This window comes from Theropithecus gelada, chromosome 7a (genome assembly GCF_003255815.1).
Source record: "Theropithecus gelada isolate Dixy chromosome 7a, Tgel_1.0, whole genome shotgun sequence".
NCBI lineage: Eukaryota > Metazoa > Chordata > Mammalia > Primates > Cercopithecidae > Theropithecus > Theropithecus gelada.
In genome coordinates, this window is record NC_037674.1 from 56,612,194 (window position 1) to 56,629,296 (window position 17,103).

Genomic DNA, 17,103 nt, shown 5'->3' on the forward strand with positions numbered 1-17,103 from the left:
TCTCTTAGCCGATAAAGCCACTATCACTGCCCTGTCAATGAAATTCGTGCAGTCCCTTCCCTGCCCTTGTGTCCTTCCAGGGAGTGTGATATTGGTCGCTCTTTGAAGTGCCAGGTCCGTACTGCCTGTGTTTACCTGAGAGGTGGGCAGCACTGCCATCTACTGAGAACATAATATTTTCCTCCAAATAAAACAGCCTACTTTCAGCAAAGCACTGGGCACAGTCGGCCAGAAAAGGGTAGAGGGCCAAACATTGCTGGGGCAGCAATGACATGGGATGAGCCTCCTGTGAAGTCCACACTAGTGCTCGTAGCTGTCTAAGGTCTCAGAGTATAATTAGACTCTTATCTCTGCTGTATTGAAATTAAGATATTCAGGATATCACTTGTGATGTAGTTGGGAAATAGAAATGCACATAAAAAAATGGATATACCAAGCAGCAATCAGAGCCTGGCCATGGTGCAGGCTATGGGTGTTCAGCACCTGAGATGCTGAGAGGGTCATTGAAAAGGGAGGCAGAAAAGGTTGTCCCAGAGTGTGCAGTGTGATGCTACCATCCCCTGCCTCACAGATAGGGGCCCACAGAAAGACCGAATTCTCTACCTGTTTATCTCTCATCCCCACGCTCTCCTCAGCCATGAGCAGACTTCCAGCTGTCTGGTTGTCCCTAGAGCCAGAACAGTGTATGGGAGGAGAGAGTTTCCACAGCTGTGATGCTAAAGCCTAAGAAAATGCTACTGTTCATTAACTGGCAACATCTGTCTTGAGTTGATGTCTCTGTTCAGGCCTGAAGGGACATTATTGCTGTCATCACCCTCTTCCCTTCTTTCCTAAAAGCCATGGAGTTCCACTGAAATGATCTGCAGGACTGAGCATGGCCAGGTTTCTTCTAGAGTCTTTCTGTAGGTCTCCAGCTTCTGGACTGAGCCTAATTTCAGTGTGTGTTGTAAAGTGGGTCACACTCTCCTTTTTTCAGTGGCATGAAAAAAAAACATTCAAAGGCATACAGGTCTGCTTCTGCACTGTTGAAGAAAATTGGCTATAGGCCTCACCTGAATAAATGTGTAAGCGTGAATTAAGGCTCATCTGCTTGACAGCAGCACCATATACTGAATAAACTTGCCTGGGTCTTTGCTCATTCTAATACATTTGTCACATCTCAGGTGTGGAAATGCTCCTTTGGACCACCTTCCTCTAAACAGAATAACCACCATGAGGAAAAGGTTCAGGTCAGTATCTCTTCTGATGTGTGTTATGGGACTGTTCTGGTTGATAGTCTAAACGCCCTAAGCTAAGCAGTCTAGATTAAAGAAGAGTCTTAGTGTGGTGAGGACTGAGAGAACCAGACATCAGGGTGGCAGTGGCAGAGATGAGAGAAAACAGGGAGTTGGGTGGAATTTAGTTTTGATTTTCAGACCATGTGGGAGGAAGGAACAGAGGATGTTGGGGAGTCAAGATTCAAAACCACAAAGGCAGACAAAGAAACCCAGTAGCTTAGATGCCAGAGGAGTCATCAACATCCTTGCCTCACCCTCATATGATGAAAACAATTTCACAAATGTTCTTTTTTAGGAATGGTCTTGGCCCTGTGAAAGAAGGAGAAGCCCAATATGCTGTGGTCCACTGCACAGGATACATCAAGGCCTGGCCACCAGCAGGTAAGGAGACCTGCATATAAATTCCAAGGGAACTGGGTGCTGCTCATACCTGATCATGGTGCTGTGTTAGAAAACTATTCTTATAGGAATAGGTGGGAAAATATCCTTATTTTTCTTTGTAGTTAGAACACAATGATCTTTGTAATTGGAAAACATCCTGTTACTTGAAACAAAGGTTTCTATAAAGAGCTAATTGTACAGCTGGGTGCAGTGGCTCATGCCTGTAATCCCAGCACTTTGGGAGGCTGAGGCGGGCGGATCATGGAATCAGGAGATTGAGACCACCCTGGCTAACACGGTGAAACCCTGTGTCTATTAAAAATACAAAAAATTAGCCAGGCATGGTGGCACATGCCTGTGGTCCCAGCTACTTGGGAGGCTGAGGCAGGAGAATCATTTGAATCCAGGAGGCGGAGGTTGCAGTGAGCCAAGATTTCGCCACTGCGTTCCAGCCTGGGCAACACAGCGAGACTCCATCTCAAAAAATAAATAAATAAATAAATAAAAAATAAGAGCTAATTGTACAAAGGTGATTGGAGTTTTAGCAACTCACTTCTAGGTTCTGTCACCCAGAGCATTCTATAAAGTCAGAGTGGCAATTTGAAATGATGAGTGTATCTAAATCATTACAATAAAAGCCACAGTGAGATACATCGCATTCTCACTAAGATGGTTAAAAGACAAGTAACAACAAATGTTGGTGAGGATATGGAGCAACTGGAATCCTCATACATTGCTGGTGGGAATGTAAAATAGTATAGCCACTTGGGAAAACAGTCTGGCAGTTCCTGAAAATACTAAAAACAGAGTTACCATATAATTCAGCAATTTTCACTCCTAAATATACAACCAAGAGAATTGAAAATGTTCATAGCAACATTATCCATAATGTCCAAAAAATGGAAACAACTCAAATGTATACCAAGTGATGAATAGATAAATAAAATGTGGTATATTCTTGTAATAGAGTATTATTCAGGAATAAAAAGCAATGAAGTATTGATACATGCTATATTATGGACAAACCTTAAAAATATCATGCTAAGTGAACAGAGTCAGACACAAAAGCCCACATGTCATATGATTTCATTTATGTAAAATGTCCAGAATAGGCAAATTCGTGAAGACAGAAAGTAGGTTTGTGGTTTCTCGGTACTGCAGGGAAGAATGAGGAATGACTGCTAATGGATACAATGTTCTTTTAGGGGTGACAGAGGTGTTCTAAAATTACATAGTGGTAATAGTTGCACTGCTATGTAACTATATTAAAAACCACTGATGTGAACTATATATCAATAAATTTGTTCTTAAACAAAAAAATATATACAATGTTAAATAATTTTTGTTCACTTTATGGCCCAGAATGTAGTATGTATATCTCATTGACTGTTTCATGTCAGCTTGAGAACAATGTGTATTCTGCTGTTGTTGGATAAAGTATTCTTTTTTTTTTTTTTTTTTTTTTGAGATGGAGGTGTTTTCTTGTTTTCCAGCTTGGAGAGCAATGGCATGATCTGGGCTCACTGCAACCTCTGCCTCCCAGGTTCAAGCAATACTCCTGCCTCAGCCTCCTGAGTAGCTGGGATTACAGGCATGTGCCACCATGCCTGACTAATTTTTTGTATTTTTAGTAGAGATGGAGTTTCACCATGTTGGCCAGGCTGGTCTTGAACTCCTGACCTCAGGTGATCCACCTGCATTGGCCTCCCAAAGTGCTGGGATGACAGGTATGAGCCACCACACCCAGCCAGATGAAGTGTTCTTTAAACGTCAATTTGATCAAGATGATTGATAGTGCTGTTGAGGGCAACTGTGTTTGTATTGACTTTTTTGCCTGCTCAATGTAGCAATTACTGAAGGAGGAATGTTGAAATCTCCAATTATAACAGTGGATTTTCCTATTTCTCCTTGTAGGTCTTTTTTTGCCTCACATATTTTGATGCTCTGCTGTTTGGTGCACATATGTAGGGATTGTTATATTTTCAAAGAAAATTGTTCCTTTTTATCCCTGATAATTTTCCTTGCTCTGAATTCTGCTTTGTATGAAATTAATAGAGTTTCTCCAACTTTCTTTTAATTACTGTTAGCATGGTATATCTTTCTCTATCCTTTTACTTACAACTTAGCTGTGTTTTTATATTTAAAGTTGGTTTCTTGTAAACAACATATAGCTGGATCTCGTTTTTTAATCCACTCTCATAATCTTTTAATTGATACATTTAGACCAGTTACATTTAGCATGATTATTGATATAATTTGATTGATAGCTACCATGTTTTCTATTCATTTCTCTCATTCTTTATTTGCCTCCTATTTTTTTGCCTTTTTTAGTTTCTTTAAAAATATTTTTATTCTTTGCCCTAAGTTTGCAACATACATTTACAATTATTATATACAATTACATATATATATATATCCATGTTCAAAAAATATTATGCCCCTTCATATATAGGGCAGGCACCTTATAATAAAATCTTCCTTCTTCTGTCTTTTCATTTCTTATACTATTGCTCTCATTTGTGTCACTTATTTGTATGCTATCATCACCCAATACATTGTTACTGTTATTACTTTGAACAAACAGGTATCTATTAGATCAATTTTAAGTAACAAAAATAAAATGTTTTATTTTATCTTTATTTATTCCTTCTCTGATGCTCTTCTTCCAAGGAACTTATTTTAATATTTCTTACAGGGCCACTCTACTGGTGATGAAGTCTGTTTTTGATTTTTTGTAGAAAATCTTTATTTCTCCTTCACATTTGAAGGATTGAAATTATGAGATATAGAAATATAGGTTGGCAGCTACTTTCTTTCAGTGCTTTAAATATTTCACTTCATTCTCTTCTTGTTAACATGGTTTCTGAAGAGAAGTCCACATAATTCTTATCCTTGTTCTTCTATAGGTAGTGTGGGATTATTTTTTTCTAGCTTCTTTTAAGAGTGTCTCTTTATGTTTGGTCTCCTTCAGTTTGAATGTAATGTGCCTAAATATAGAGGGGTTTGTTTGTTTGTTTGTAATACTGCTTGGTATTCTCTGAGGCTCCTGGATCTGTGGTTTGATGTCTCATTAACTTTAGACATTTTTCAGACATCATTTTAAAAAATATTTCTTCTGCTCCATTTTCTCCTTCTCCTTTTGTATTCCAATTACACAAATATTATATCTTTTGAAATTGTACCACAATTTTTGAGTGTTCTGTTCTTTTTTTTTATTATTCTTTTTTTCTCTTTGCATTTCAGTTTGGAAAGTTTCAAACTGATATATTTTCAAGTTCACTGATACTCTCCTTGGCTGTGTTCAGCCTACTGATGAGTCTATCAAAACTTTCCTTGGCTGTGTTCAGTTTACTGATGAGTCTATCAAACGCCTTCTTCATTTCTGTCACAGTGTTTTTTAATTTGAGCATTTCTTTTTTATTCTTTCTTAAGCGTTTCCATCTCTCTGCTTCACATTATACATCTGTACTTGCATATTGTTTACATTTTCCATGAAAGTTTATAAGTTATTAATCATAATTATTTTAAACATCTGGTAGTTTCAAAATCCGTTTCACACCTGAGTCTGGTTGCAGTGCTCACTTTGTCTCTTCAAACTATGATTTTTTTCTAGCTTATTAGTATGCCATGTAATTCTTTGTTGAAATCCAGACATGATATATCAGGTAATAGGAACTGAGGTAACTAGGCCTTTGGTGTGGGGTTTTATATTAATATTCCTAGGAGTTGGACTGTGTTTAATGTTTTAAATATTGTAGCTATAGCTTCCAGAGGCTATACATTCCTTGTTTTTCTCCCCTACTATCTTTGGTTTTCCAAAGAGCTTTTTCTTTTTCTGTTCCTTTTTTTTTTGAGATGGAGTCTTGCTCTGTCGCCAGGCTGAGTGCAGTGGTGCAATCTCAGCTCACTGCAACCTCCGCCTCCCAGGTTCAAGCAATTCTCCTGTCTCAGCCTCCTGAGTAGCTGGGACTGCAGGTGTGCACCACCATGGCCAGCTAATTTTTGTGTTTTTAGTGAAGATGGAGTTTCACCATATTGGCCATGGTGGTCTCGATCTTCTGACTTGGTGATCTTCCTGCCTTGGCCTCCCAAAATGCTGGGATTACAGGCAGGAGCCCTGGCTCCTGGCTCAAATAGCTTTTCCTTAAATAGCCTTAAATAGAGTATGCCTTGCATTGAGCCCTGCTGATGTGGGATGAGGAGCAGGGGGAGAGAAATTGTTCTATAATCTTTTGATTAAACCTCATGGGCCTGTGTCCTGGGGCTGTGACCTTCACAAGTGTTTCTTATCTCCCCCTCACCTTAGGCCATATGGGAAGGATAGAGTTGGGCTGGAATTGAGTAAGTCCCCTTTTCTGTAGGTGACATAAGGTTCTGGTAAAGTCTTTTCTCTTGGAGAGAAAATTATGTTATGGAGAATGCTCGGACATATTTCAAAATGGTTACTTTGTATCTCCCGCTACCAGAGATAGGGGGTGGGGATTTTTCTTGGTTTTTCACTGTGAGAAACTGGTGGGTTCCCGGAGGTAAAACCCATGAAAGTGTGGGGGCCAATTTGTGTACATTTTAAAACACATTAATAATACATTCATATAGTAAAGTTAAAAATATTGTTTCATTCATTCATTCAACATGTATTTGTTGACCACCTACAATGTATGTGCGAGGCATTGTTCCAGGCACTGTAGATATTGTAGTGTATGTAAATCAGTGAAAATGATCAAGGCAAGTCTCAATCATTTTAGGAGATTTATTTGCCGAAGTTGAGGAAATGTGCCTGGGAGATAGGTATATGCCTTTCTCCAAAGATGATTTTGAGGGCTTCAATATTTAAAGGGAAAAGGGTGGATCTTGGGGGAAGAGGAATAAATTTTTTAAAAGGTGCAGATAGATAAGAGAACAACACTTGCATCCTTTTGAGTCTTTGATCAGCCTTTCACTGAACATACAATTTATATGTGAGGGGGCGGTAAATAGTCACTTATGCCTTCATCTGGCTCAATGAATCTGCATGTTCACATAAGATAACATCAACAGTAGAGCAGAGGAAGCAGTCAGATATGCATTTGTCTCAGGTGAGCAGAAGGATGTCTTTGAGCTCTGTCCTTTGTCTCACATCTGTGAAGATAAGCTATCAATTTTCATTGCCAGGGTGAAATTCACCAGGACTATTTTAGGGTAAAGATTTGGAGCCTACAAGGAATTTCCTTATGGGCAAATTGTGGGGAGGTATGTAGCTTTTTTTTTTTTTTTTTTTTTTGAGATGGAGTCTCGCTCTCTCGCCCAGGCTGGAGTGCAGTGGTGTGATCTCTGTTCACTGCAAGCTCTACCTCCCTGGTTCATGCCATTCTTCTGCCTCAGCCTCCCGAGTAACTGGGACTACAGGCGCCCGCCACCACGCCCGGCTAATTTTTTGTATTTTTTTTTCTTTTTTACTAGAGATGGGGTTTCACCGTGTTAGCCAAGATGGTCTTGACCTCCTGACCTCGTGATCTGCCTGCCTCAGCCTCCCAAAGTGGCCTCCCAAAGTGCTGGGATTCTAGGCGTGAGCCACCACGCCCGGCTGCCTTTTTTTTTTTTTTTTTAATATTTGTACCTATCTTATTTAGGAACCAAATGCGAGGCAGGTTTGCATGACCCAGTTCCCAGTTTGACTTTTCCCTTTGGATTAGTGAGTTAGGGGTCCCGAGATTTATTTTCCTTTCACATGTGCAAAATAGACACAGTTCTGTACTCTGAAGATAAAAATGGGCAATTAACAAGATGACTAATCAAATATACAGAATATTAGATAGTTCACGCTGAAGATGTAGACTCAAGAGTCATCAGTGTACACACGGTTATTAAAGTCGTAAACCTCTGTTTACCTCTGGGGAGAAAGGAAGCAGAATGGTATCAGGAAGCCCTCCAATTACACTGGATATTTTTTATTTCTCTAATATAAAGATAACATGAAGTAAATGTGGCAGAATGTTAACATGTTTTAAATCTGTATATTGAAGAAGGTAGTTAAGCAAGACGAGTAAATTACAGAGATTTGCTGTACAATATAATACCTATGGTTAACAATAAGATACTGTGCACCTAGACATTTAAGAGAGTAGATCTCATGCTGTGTTCTTACCACAAAAATAAATAAATAAATACCAACAAACGTACGAAAGGAAACTTTTGGAGGTCATGGGTATGTTTACTACCTTGATTGTGGAGATGATAACGTGAGTGTATACATATGTCCAAACGTACCAAATTGGATTTGTTAATTATGTACAGTTTTTCATATACTGATCATATTTCTGTAAAGCTAGGGAAAAAAATCTGTGTTTGTATATATGGATGTTTGTTATATTTTCTATTTTTGCCTATGTTTAACCCTTTTCCCATTTGCCCTGAGAATACTTGCCTATAGCGCTTGTGGCTACAGCATTCACCCCAAGATAACCTTGCCACAAAGTATCTTGCTTTTATTATTGTCACATTGCTCTAGTATATTGGCTTTGGAAACAAAAGACATCATTCTAGTTATAGCAGTCTGTGTTTAGTAATGATATTTCCATTTACAAAATACAGTAATTCTCAATTGCTGAAAACAGAAATCCTAGAAAATGTAGCATTCCTAGGCATGTTGGTAACATTGTTCTTGAACAGTTGTTGGCCGAAGATTCATTTGATGAATCTGATTTTACTGAGATAGGCAATTCTGATGATTCAGATGATTCTGATGTTAATTCTGTTTAGAAATAACTCAAAGAACAGATTGTATATTTTATTTTCACATTGAATTAGTCAGATTTTCTTCAGACTCAAACAGCATGTTTATGTAAAATTAAATGAGTGCTGGCAGCGGGTTACACTTTTTTTTTCCTAAACAGGAGAAGAGTTAAAGCATAACAAATTAAAAATCATACTATAAAAAATTGTGGTACACAAAATATCCTGGCAACAAAATCCCAACAAATTTACTGGTAAAAATGTATCAACTATATATTTTTATAATATAAAAGCAAATACCAATAGTGTATTTCATGACTACACAAATAAATCATGATATTGAATAAATTTGCATCAATTTATAAAAGGTACATAAGGAAAAAGCAGCTATAGCAATAATAATTGTTATAAATCAAGCTACAAAATGTAAATATTTATTAAATTCCTATACATGGGTCAGTGCAGTCTGTGTAAATAAATATTTTAATACACAGGAACACAAAGCATACAGCAAAATATGCATTTGAAGAAATGCCAATGCCATCTTCGTGCTTGGAGTAAATAAAATGTTTTATAGAATGTTGGTAATTGGCAAGCAAATGAAAAAATTATGAATTCTAAGATAAACTAGCTTAAACTTAATATGTATCATTGCCTCTTTTGGGCAATGGGTTATGTTAATAATGGATTCTGGTAGTGACAAATTGAATCTCTACTATTAGGAGAATGATCCAAGTCCTATCTCTGACCAGCTCATAGACCTGTCACATACATCCTTTGCTTCTTACCATGCTCTGTCAATAGAGAGTGAAGCCTTGCTGTCTTCTAGTGGACTATACCTCTGACCTTGTATGTGAGGCCTTCCGTGAACAATGTGGATGATTTGAAAACAAAATAATTTTAGATACTGTTTAAAAAGTAAAAAGAATGAATTTTCTATATTCACAAATATAGTAAGCACCTTAATGCAGTTCTTAAATGTAAATAATAATAATAAATACCGAATGCTTACTATGTGTCAGATGTAATTATAAATGTTTTAGCTACATTAACTCATTTAATCATCACAACAGCTGCATGGAATGGATGCTATTATTTTTATGTGATAAACAAGCAAACTGAGGCACAGAGATATAACCTGCCTAAACTCATACAGCTAGTGCATACATAATGGACCAGAATGTGGACCCAGCTAGCTTGATTCTTAAGTTTGTGCCCTTAATCAGTGTATACATACATACGTATACATATAGAGTCACGCATCGCTTAATAATGAGAATACATCCTGAGAAACGTGTCATTAGGCAATTTAGTCATTGTGTGAACATCATAGCATGTACTTACACAGACGTAGATGGTATAGCCTACAACACACCTAGGCTATGTGGGATAGCCTATTGCTCCTAGGCTACAAATCTGTACAGCATGTTACTGTACTGAATATTTTAGCAGTTGTAACACAATGGTGAGTATTTGTGTATCTAAACATAGAAAAGGTGTAATAAAAATATGGTATTGTTGACCCAGCCATCCCATTACTGGGTATATACCCAAAGGATTATAGGTCATGCTGCTATAAAGACACATGCACACGTATGTTTATTGCAGCACTACACAATAGCACAGACTTGGAATCAACCCAAATGTTCATCAGTGACAGACTGGATTAAGAAAATGTGGCACATATATACCATGGAATTCTATGCAGCCATAAAAAACGATGAGTTTGTTCCCTTTGTAGGGACATGGATGCAGCTGGAAACCATCATTCTTAGAAAACTATCACAAGAACAGAAAACCAAACACCGCATGTTCTCACTTATAGGTGGGAACTGAACAATGAGATCACTTGGACTTGGCAAGGGGAACATCACACACCGGGGCCTATCATGGGGAGGGGGCAGGGGGGAGGGATTGCATTGGGAGTTATACCTGATGTAAATGATGAGTTGATGGGTGCTGACGAGTTGATGGGTGCAGCACACCAACATGGCACAAGTATACATATGTAACAAACCTGCACGTTATGCACATGTACCCTAGAACTTAAAGTATAATAATAATTAAAAAAAAATATGGTATTGTAATCTTATGGGACCACTGTCATATATGCAATCTGTCATTAACCAAAACAACTGCATGACTGCATGACTACATATACATGCACGTATATATATATATATATATATATATCTGTTTGACGTTTACATAGATATGTGTATATATATATACACATACATTAAAAAATTTTTTCTACTTAGACCCTAATGCACAGAAATGTCAGGATATTGTTTGCCAAAGGCCTCCAGCTGGACTCAAGGGTAGCGATCCTAAGCAGCAATACCTTCCCAGTGTTCAGAGCCTGGACCTCGGCTTTGTAGATCCAGAAAGTCTTGACAATGTTCTAGAATTTCTGAGAGCCAGGGAGTGTGAAAGAGTTTTCATAAGTGAATGTTTTAGCCAGGTGCGATTCAGTAATGTCATGGGGCTCCTTGTCCCTGGCATGGATGCTCATGTCCAATGTCTTGTGAACCCATCAGTTTTGAGTACTTGAGAAACCACATTTGTATTAGAAGTTTGTTTGCTGAGAAGAAATTAAGAGTAAAGGGATGTGGACCACTGAGAGGGAGATTTCCGAGAGTGGTCCAGTTCACTGAGCATGTGTGCTGGCCCCATGGGTGGCAGCTGTTGAGCCAGGCTCTCAGGGGTACAAACGCAGACCCATCCTTCAGGGATTGCACAGATTGGTGGGGAGATCAGTGCACGCACAGGTGACTACAGGGAGTGTGGGCAGGGCAGTCAGCCTTGCGGGGGACAGAGGAAGGGTCCCTAACTTGCCTGGGGTTAGGACAGGGTTCCTAGAGGAAGCCCATAATACTGCAGGATTGGTACTGACAAATTCTGCCCCATTCCAAGGTGACCATCTCATTCTTCCTAATGCTTTCTTCACTTGAGTTAATCATTCTAATTATACCAGGCATATTTCTCTTCCTGCTTCTAGTCTCAAAGTGATCTTCTTACCACTTTATTTGAGCTCCAGGCCCCTGATATCACATGGTAAATGCCTTGATCATGGACTCACTTTTAGTATCCTTATGGAGTGTGAGAAAGGAGGCTGAGGCCCAAGGTGCAGACAGGTGACTGCATCCAGAGAGGCTGCAAAGAGGATTCAGGATAAGCTTTTCTGAAGTTGCGTGAAGGTCTGTGACTGTGAGTGTGAGTGCACAGGGTAATAGAGCAGTGGGACTACTACGCATTAAGTCTTCAACGATGGCCCTTGAAACTTTGCTGCATGAGAAATGATGGAAGGAGCCAGGGGTGTTTATCTTGGAGAAAGTGAGACATGATTTCTGTCTTCAAGTATTTGAGGGGGTGTCTTATGAAGGAGGAATTAATCTCACTTAGGATAGTTCCAGAAGGCACAATTTGGATGAAACAGGGAAAGTTACCAGAAGGCAGAGTTTAACTTAATAGAGAGAAATGAGCAAAGGCAATGAACAGCGTGCTAAAAAATGTGTACATAGAGACACTAAACATATGGAAAAAGTTAGCCTCACTATTAATCAGAACTGCAAATTAAAACAATTTGTTACCTTCTCCTCCTACTTATCGAAAGGCAAAAAGTAGAAAAGACAAAATACACAATGTTGGTAAAGTTAAAAAAAATGGACACTTTTAGGTACTGCTGGTGAGAAAATAAGTTAGTACAAACCTTTTGTAGAATAACCTGGCAGTATGTATTAAATATCTTAAAATGTGCACCTCTTGAGATACAGAAATTATGCTTTTGGGAACTTATTTCAAGGAATTAATCAGAGATATGTGCATGTGTGTTCAAGCATTAATAGTAATTGTGAAAACCTCAAATTAATTACATTTCAGTGATAAAGAATTGGTTAGAAATAGCATGGGACATCTACACGATAAAATACCGGACAATAATTAAACAGGCATCCTTTTAGAGGATATTTAAGAACAAAGTGCTGGCGGGCGCAGTGGCTGACGCCTGTAATCCTAGCACTTTGGGAGGCCGAGGCAGGCAGATCACGAGGTCAGGAGATTGAGACCATCCTGGCTAATATGGTGAAACCCTGTCTCTACTAAAAATACAAAAATTAGCCAGGTGTGATGGTGGGCACCTGTAGTCCCAGCTACTCGGGAGGCTGAGGCAGGAGAATGGCATGAACCTGGGAGGCGGAGCTTGCAGTGAGCAGAGCAGAAATTGTGCCACTGCACTCCAGCCTGGGCGACAGAGTGAGACTCTGTCTCAAAAAAAAAAAAAAAAAGTGCTAAGAAGTATTAAAAAGAGTAACAGGCTATAAAACATGCACTTCATGATCCCAATTTTATTTTTAAATTATAAATGAATCCAGTATATCTATATATAGATATAGATATATATTGAAAAGTTATACAGAGAATATTAATCACTGTTATCTCTGTATAGTAGATTGTTGGCTACTTTTTCTTTTCTATTCATTTCTGTGTTTTCCAAATTTTTATATGACTTTAATAATCAAAGAATATGTCATTTTTGCAAAATCAATCTAAATTTTCTGAAGAGGCATTCCAAACAATTGAATTGAGTGGTCTGCACTGAATTTAGAAGTTGTGTGTTTTTGTTTGTTTTTATATTTAGTTGGTCATGTTTCTGTCAAGACAGAGGTTCTGGAAAACAACACCATCTCCATACATGATGATAATAGCATGCCTACAGGATACCTAGCTATGCCACCTTGTTCTGTGGCTGTTAATACTCTGTTTCTTGATTGTAACTACATTCTTAGCACATATAACACTATTTTGTGCTTACTGTTTAGATGCCTCAAGAGCAAGAGGCATGCTTTGTTCATCATCTCATTCTAGTGCATAGCTCAGACCTAACAGAGAGTATGTATTTCATGAAGACTGGTTGGATGGATGGACAAAAGGAAGGAAAGAAGGGGAAGATGGAAGGAGGGAGGGAGGGGGTTAAAAGGGAAGTTTTTGCCTGGACAAAGAAATCACTCACTTTGAGGGATGGGTATGTGAAAGAATTTCTTACCAGGATTTCCAAACAAGTTTATAGAATCTGCTTTCCCAGAAATCTTTTAAGATGGTAGAGACAATCATCTAGCTTAAAGGAGCTAGCTGAAATGAGGTCGTGGCACTGTTACCCTATTATAAGGTCGTGGAATTACAGCATTGAAGCAGCAATTCACTCAATGACTGGATGATGCCTTGTAAGTGTTCATGGCGAATGCTTCCCTTGCTTGCTCATGAGTTCAAGTTCCCTAATTACCAACATTAACTTGGTTAGGAAGTATGAAGATTCTTGAGCAGCAAAGCTGCTAAAAATATCTAAAGGCAACTTTGAAAAATGTGTTAAGGTGGGCAGCAGAGGTAGACTTTGTGGAGTGAACAAGGGTTATTTGACAAACCACTTGCAACATATCTGCTTACACCTAAGAGGGTTAGTTGTACACTCGTTGTTCTTTCTCCTCCCTGCCAACTCCCTGTTAAATGTAAATCCCACACTCTATTCTCATACATTGCACAGGCCATTTCTGTTACACAGTGGCCTTCTCAATTAACCTCTCCAGGTTTTATACTGAATAGGTTTCATTTAAAATATTTGGGATACGACTAAAAGAAAAGGAAGAGTTCTAAAGACAATCAACTCCCTTGTCTAATGCTTCAATTGTTCATTCTGTCACAAATCACTCATGATGGACTGTGTTTTCCATTTTGTGGGGTGCATTCAGAGTCCAAAGGACACTTTGAAAACCTGAAGATGTGAATTGCCTCTACCTTATTGTTATCAACCAGCACCTTGAATTTCATGGACTGACATTAAGCTTTGAGTCAAAAGTCTTCTCTATGACGAAAACTTCCTTTCTAGTAACCATCATCCGATCTGCCTGGGTCATCACCTAACAAACCATGGAAAAGGCCAGGTTAACTGGCAGTGTGTCTGCACAGCAGAGCCAAGGTCTGACTCAGGAGACAGGGAGCTTGACCCAGAGCAGGTGACTTCCAACCAGGACCATCTGGGTCAGGAAGAGGTTCGGGTGTTGGCTCCTTTGTGTGCTTTCTTAGTGGTGAAATGATGCCTATCCACACTTTGCTGCTAGACTTTCAGTAAGCCTTGGCCACAGCATGCCAGAGGCCTGAGGTTATTTTGGGGTTTTGGCTAGAATCTGCTATGGTCAGGCTGGTGCTGTCACTTCATCAGACAGCTCAGTTTTGCCATGAGCTCATCTACAAGAACCTCGCACTTCTTGCAGTTTGCTTGTTGATCATTGTGTTTGTTTTCCCTTCACTTGAAAATTTCCAAAAAGTGCTTGTCTGTATTGAGGCCACCAACTCACAAGGCAATGGCTGGACCCCTGCTTTCTGCAGCCCCCAGCCATCCCATCCTGCCCATGTGGCATGAGTACATCAGGTCTCTGCCTACTGCTCAGGACCTCACCACGCATCAAAACCATGATCACCTTAGCTGATGAGATGGAGAATGATGATTGGCAAGGTCTTTTGGCCTCTTTGTTCTCAGGCAGGGCAAAGCCACTCTTACATTTTATTCCATAAATACTTTCTGAGCTCTTGCCACAGACCAGGCACTTTGCTAGGTCGTGGGGATCTTAAGGTGAGTCTGACACAGTTCCTGTTCTTAAGGAGCCCACCTCCAGTGGAGGAGACAGGTAGGCCAGCAGGTCATTGCAAAGTCACAGGTCAAGGGTCAAACCGAGACACGTGTAGGGGAAACATGCATGTAGGAGAGAAATTAATTGCAAGCACCAAGACTGGCTTCTCCTTACTACACACTGTGGCCAAGCCCTACTGAAAGCTTAGCAGGCAAAGAGAGAGTAACATTTGAACTGAAACATAAACACAAAGGAAATGTGGGAATTGGCTGGTTGAAAAAATGCATTACAGGCATGGGAAATAGTGTGGACAAGGACAACGGAGGTGTAATGATGATTCCAGTTTTAATTTGCAAATGATCACTATGTGCCTGGCTCAATGAAAAATCATTTCCTTGCATCGTACTATTTTAATTTTCACAACAACCCTAATGAGGTACAGTCACTATTATCATCTCCATTCTATAGATGAGCTACCTGAGGATTGTAATAGTGAAGCAATCAGCCCAGTTTGCACAGCTGGTAACTGGTAAGGTTGGGTTGCAAAACTAGGCTTTTTGATGCCCCTACCATGATATTCTGCTTTCTCAGAGTGGGAGAGAGACACTGTGTTGAGAACCACATGTAATTCACTATGGCTGCTAGGGGAGATGGTTGGACAGGGAGATAGCATCAGATCTTGGGGAGGGGGCCTTGTGTACTAAGCCTGGGGGTTTGTACTCTTCCCTACATTCCTGGGAGTTTGTACCCTTTCCTACACTGAAGGTTTTAAATGATTTTTCTGGAAGTTGGATTGAAGGGAGAGGAGGGATAGAAACAGGCCTGAAAGCAAAGGGACCACAAGGAGGAGTACTTATGCCATAACCCACGGCGAAGCTGCAAGGCCGAACTAGGGCAGCAGCCGTGCAGATGGGGAGGGGTGTGGAGAGTTTATGAGAGCTGGGAGATGTGTGATGACTGGGATGAAGTAGGCCACAGGCGGGGGTGGCAAGGACCACAGCTGGCGGGTGGGGACGCTGGGATCCAAACCCAGGGAAGCTGATTCCAGAGTCTGAATGCTTAAGCATTACCCTTGCTGCCTACTTCACTCTGCCAATAGAGCTGAAAGTCATCTGAGGCTTTGCATCCAGAATTTACATTTTAGATATTTGATCATCTTATCTATCTATCTATCTATCTATCTATCTATCTATCTATCTATCTATCTATCTATCATCTATATCTATCTATCTGTCCATCCATCCATCATCTATCTACCTATTTGTCATCTATTGACATCTGTCTATCCATCTAACTATCTATCTATCCATCTATCTATCTATCTACTATAGTTTGGTTTGTTTGTGTACCCCCCCACCCCACAACCTCATGGTGAAATTGGATCCTCAGTGTTGGAAGTGGTGTCTAGTGGGAGGTGTTTGGGTCATGGGAGTGGACCTCTCATGAATATATGGATACCCTCCCTGGTGGTGGGGGGATCTGTGAGTTCTCACTCTTGTTAGATCCCAGGAGAGCTGATGTTAAAAAGCCTGGTGTCTTCCCACTCTCTCGCTATGTGATCTCTGCACATGCTGGCTCCCTTTCACCTTCCACCAGAGTAGAAGCACCCTGAGACCTTCACCAGGAGCAGGTGCTTTTTATACATGCTGCAGAACTCTGAGCCAAATCAAACCTCTTTTCTTTATAAATTACCCAGCCTCCGTTACTCCTTTATAGCAAAACAAAACAGGCTAAGACACAAATCTCTTTCAAGAAACAAATCTCTTTCAAGAAACAGGTTTGCCATTTGCAACAAATTCCCTGGCCACATTACCTACAGGTAGTCTGACACCAAGTTGGTTTCACTGGTTTCATTGCTTACCCCTCGTTTTATCTACACCGTGCCCCCTCCATTGTTTTATTCCATTTTATTTGTGCCAGGATGGTTTTTAAAATAATTTCTTACAAGACAGGTGAGCAGGTGTTTCATTTCATGACTTCTTGCAAGGTTGAGAAGTTCTTCCTGTTGCTCTTGAATTCTTGGTCATAGGGTTTCTTCTTGGTCCCTCCACCCGTTCTTGCCATTGTTAGCCTGCCCTGGTTGCCATTGCTGATTTGTATTTCTCCCTATT

At 39.8% G+C, this 17,103-nt stretch overlaps 1 protein-coding gene across 1 annotated transcript in view; it reads left to right on the forward strand.

The window, feature by feature from the left end:
* Window positions 1-17,103, forward strand: part of ARNT2 (aryl hydrocarbon receptor nuclear translocator 2) — a 176,400-nt gene that overhangs the window by 86,002 nt on the left and 73,295 nt on the right. The window contains exons 3-4 of the mRNA XM_025390052.1: window positions 1,164-1,229; window positions 1,573-1,658. Of these exons, the coding sequence (XP_025245837.1) occupies window positions 1,164-1,229; window positions 1,573-1,658 (152 nt within the window). The remainder of the gene's footprint in view (window positions 1-1,163; window positions 1,230-1,572; window positions 1,659-17,103) is intronic.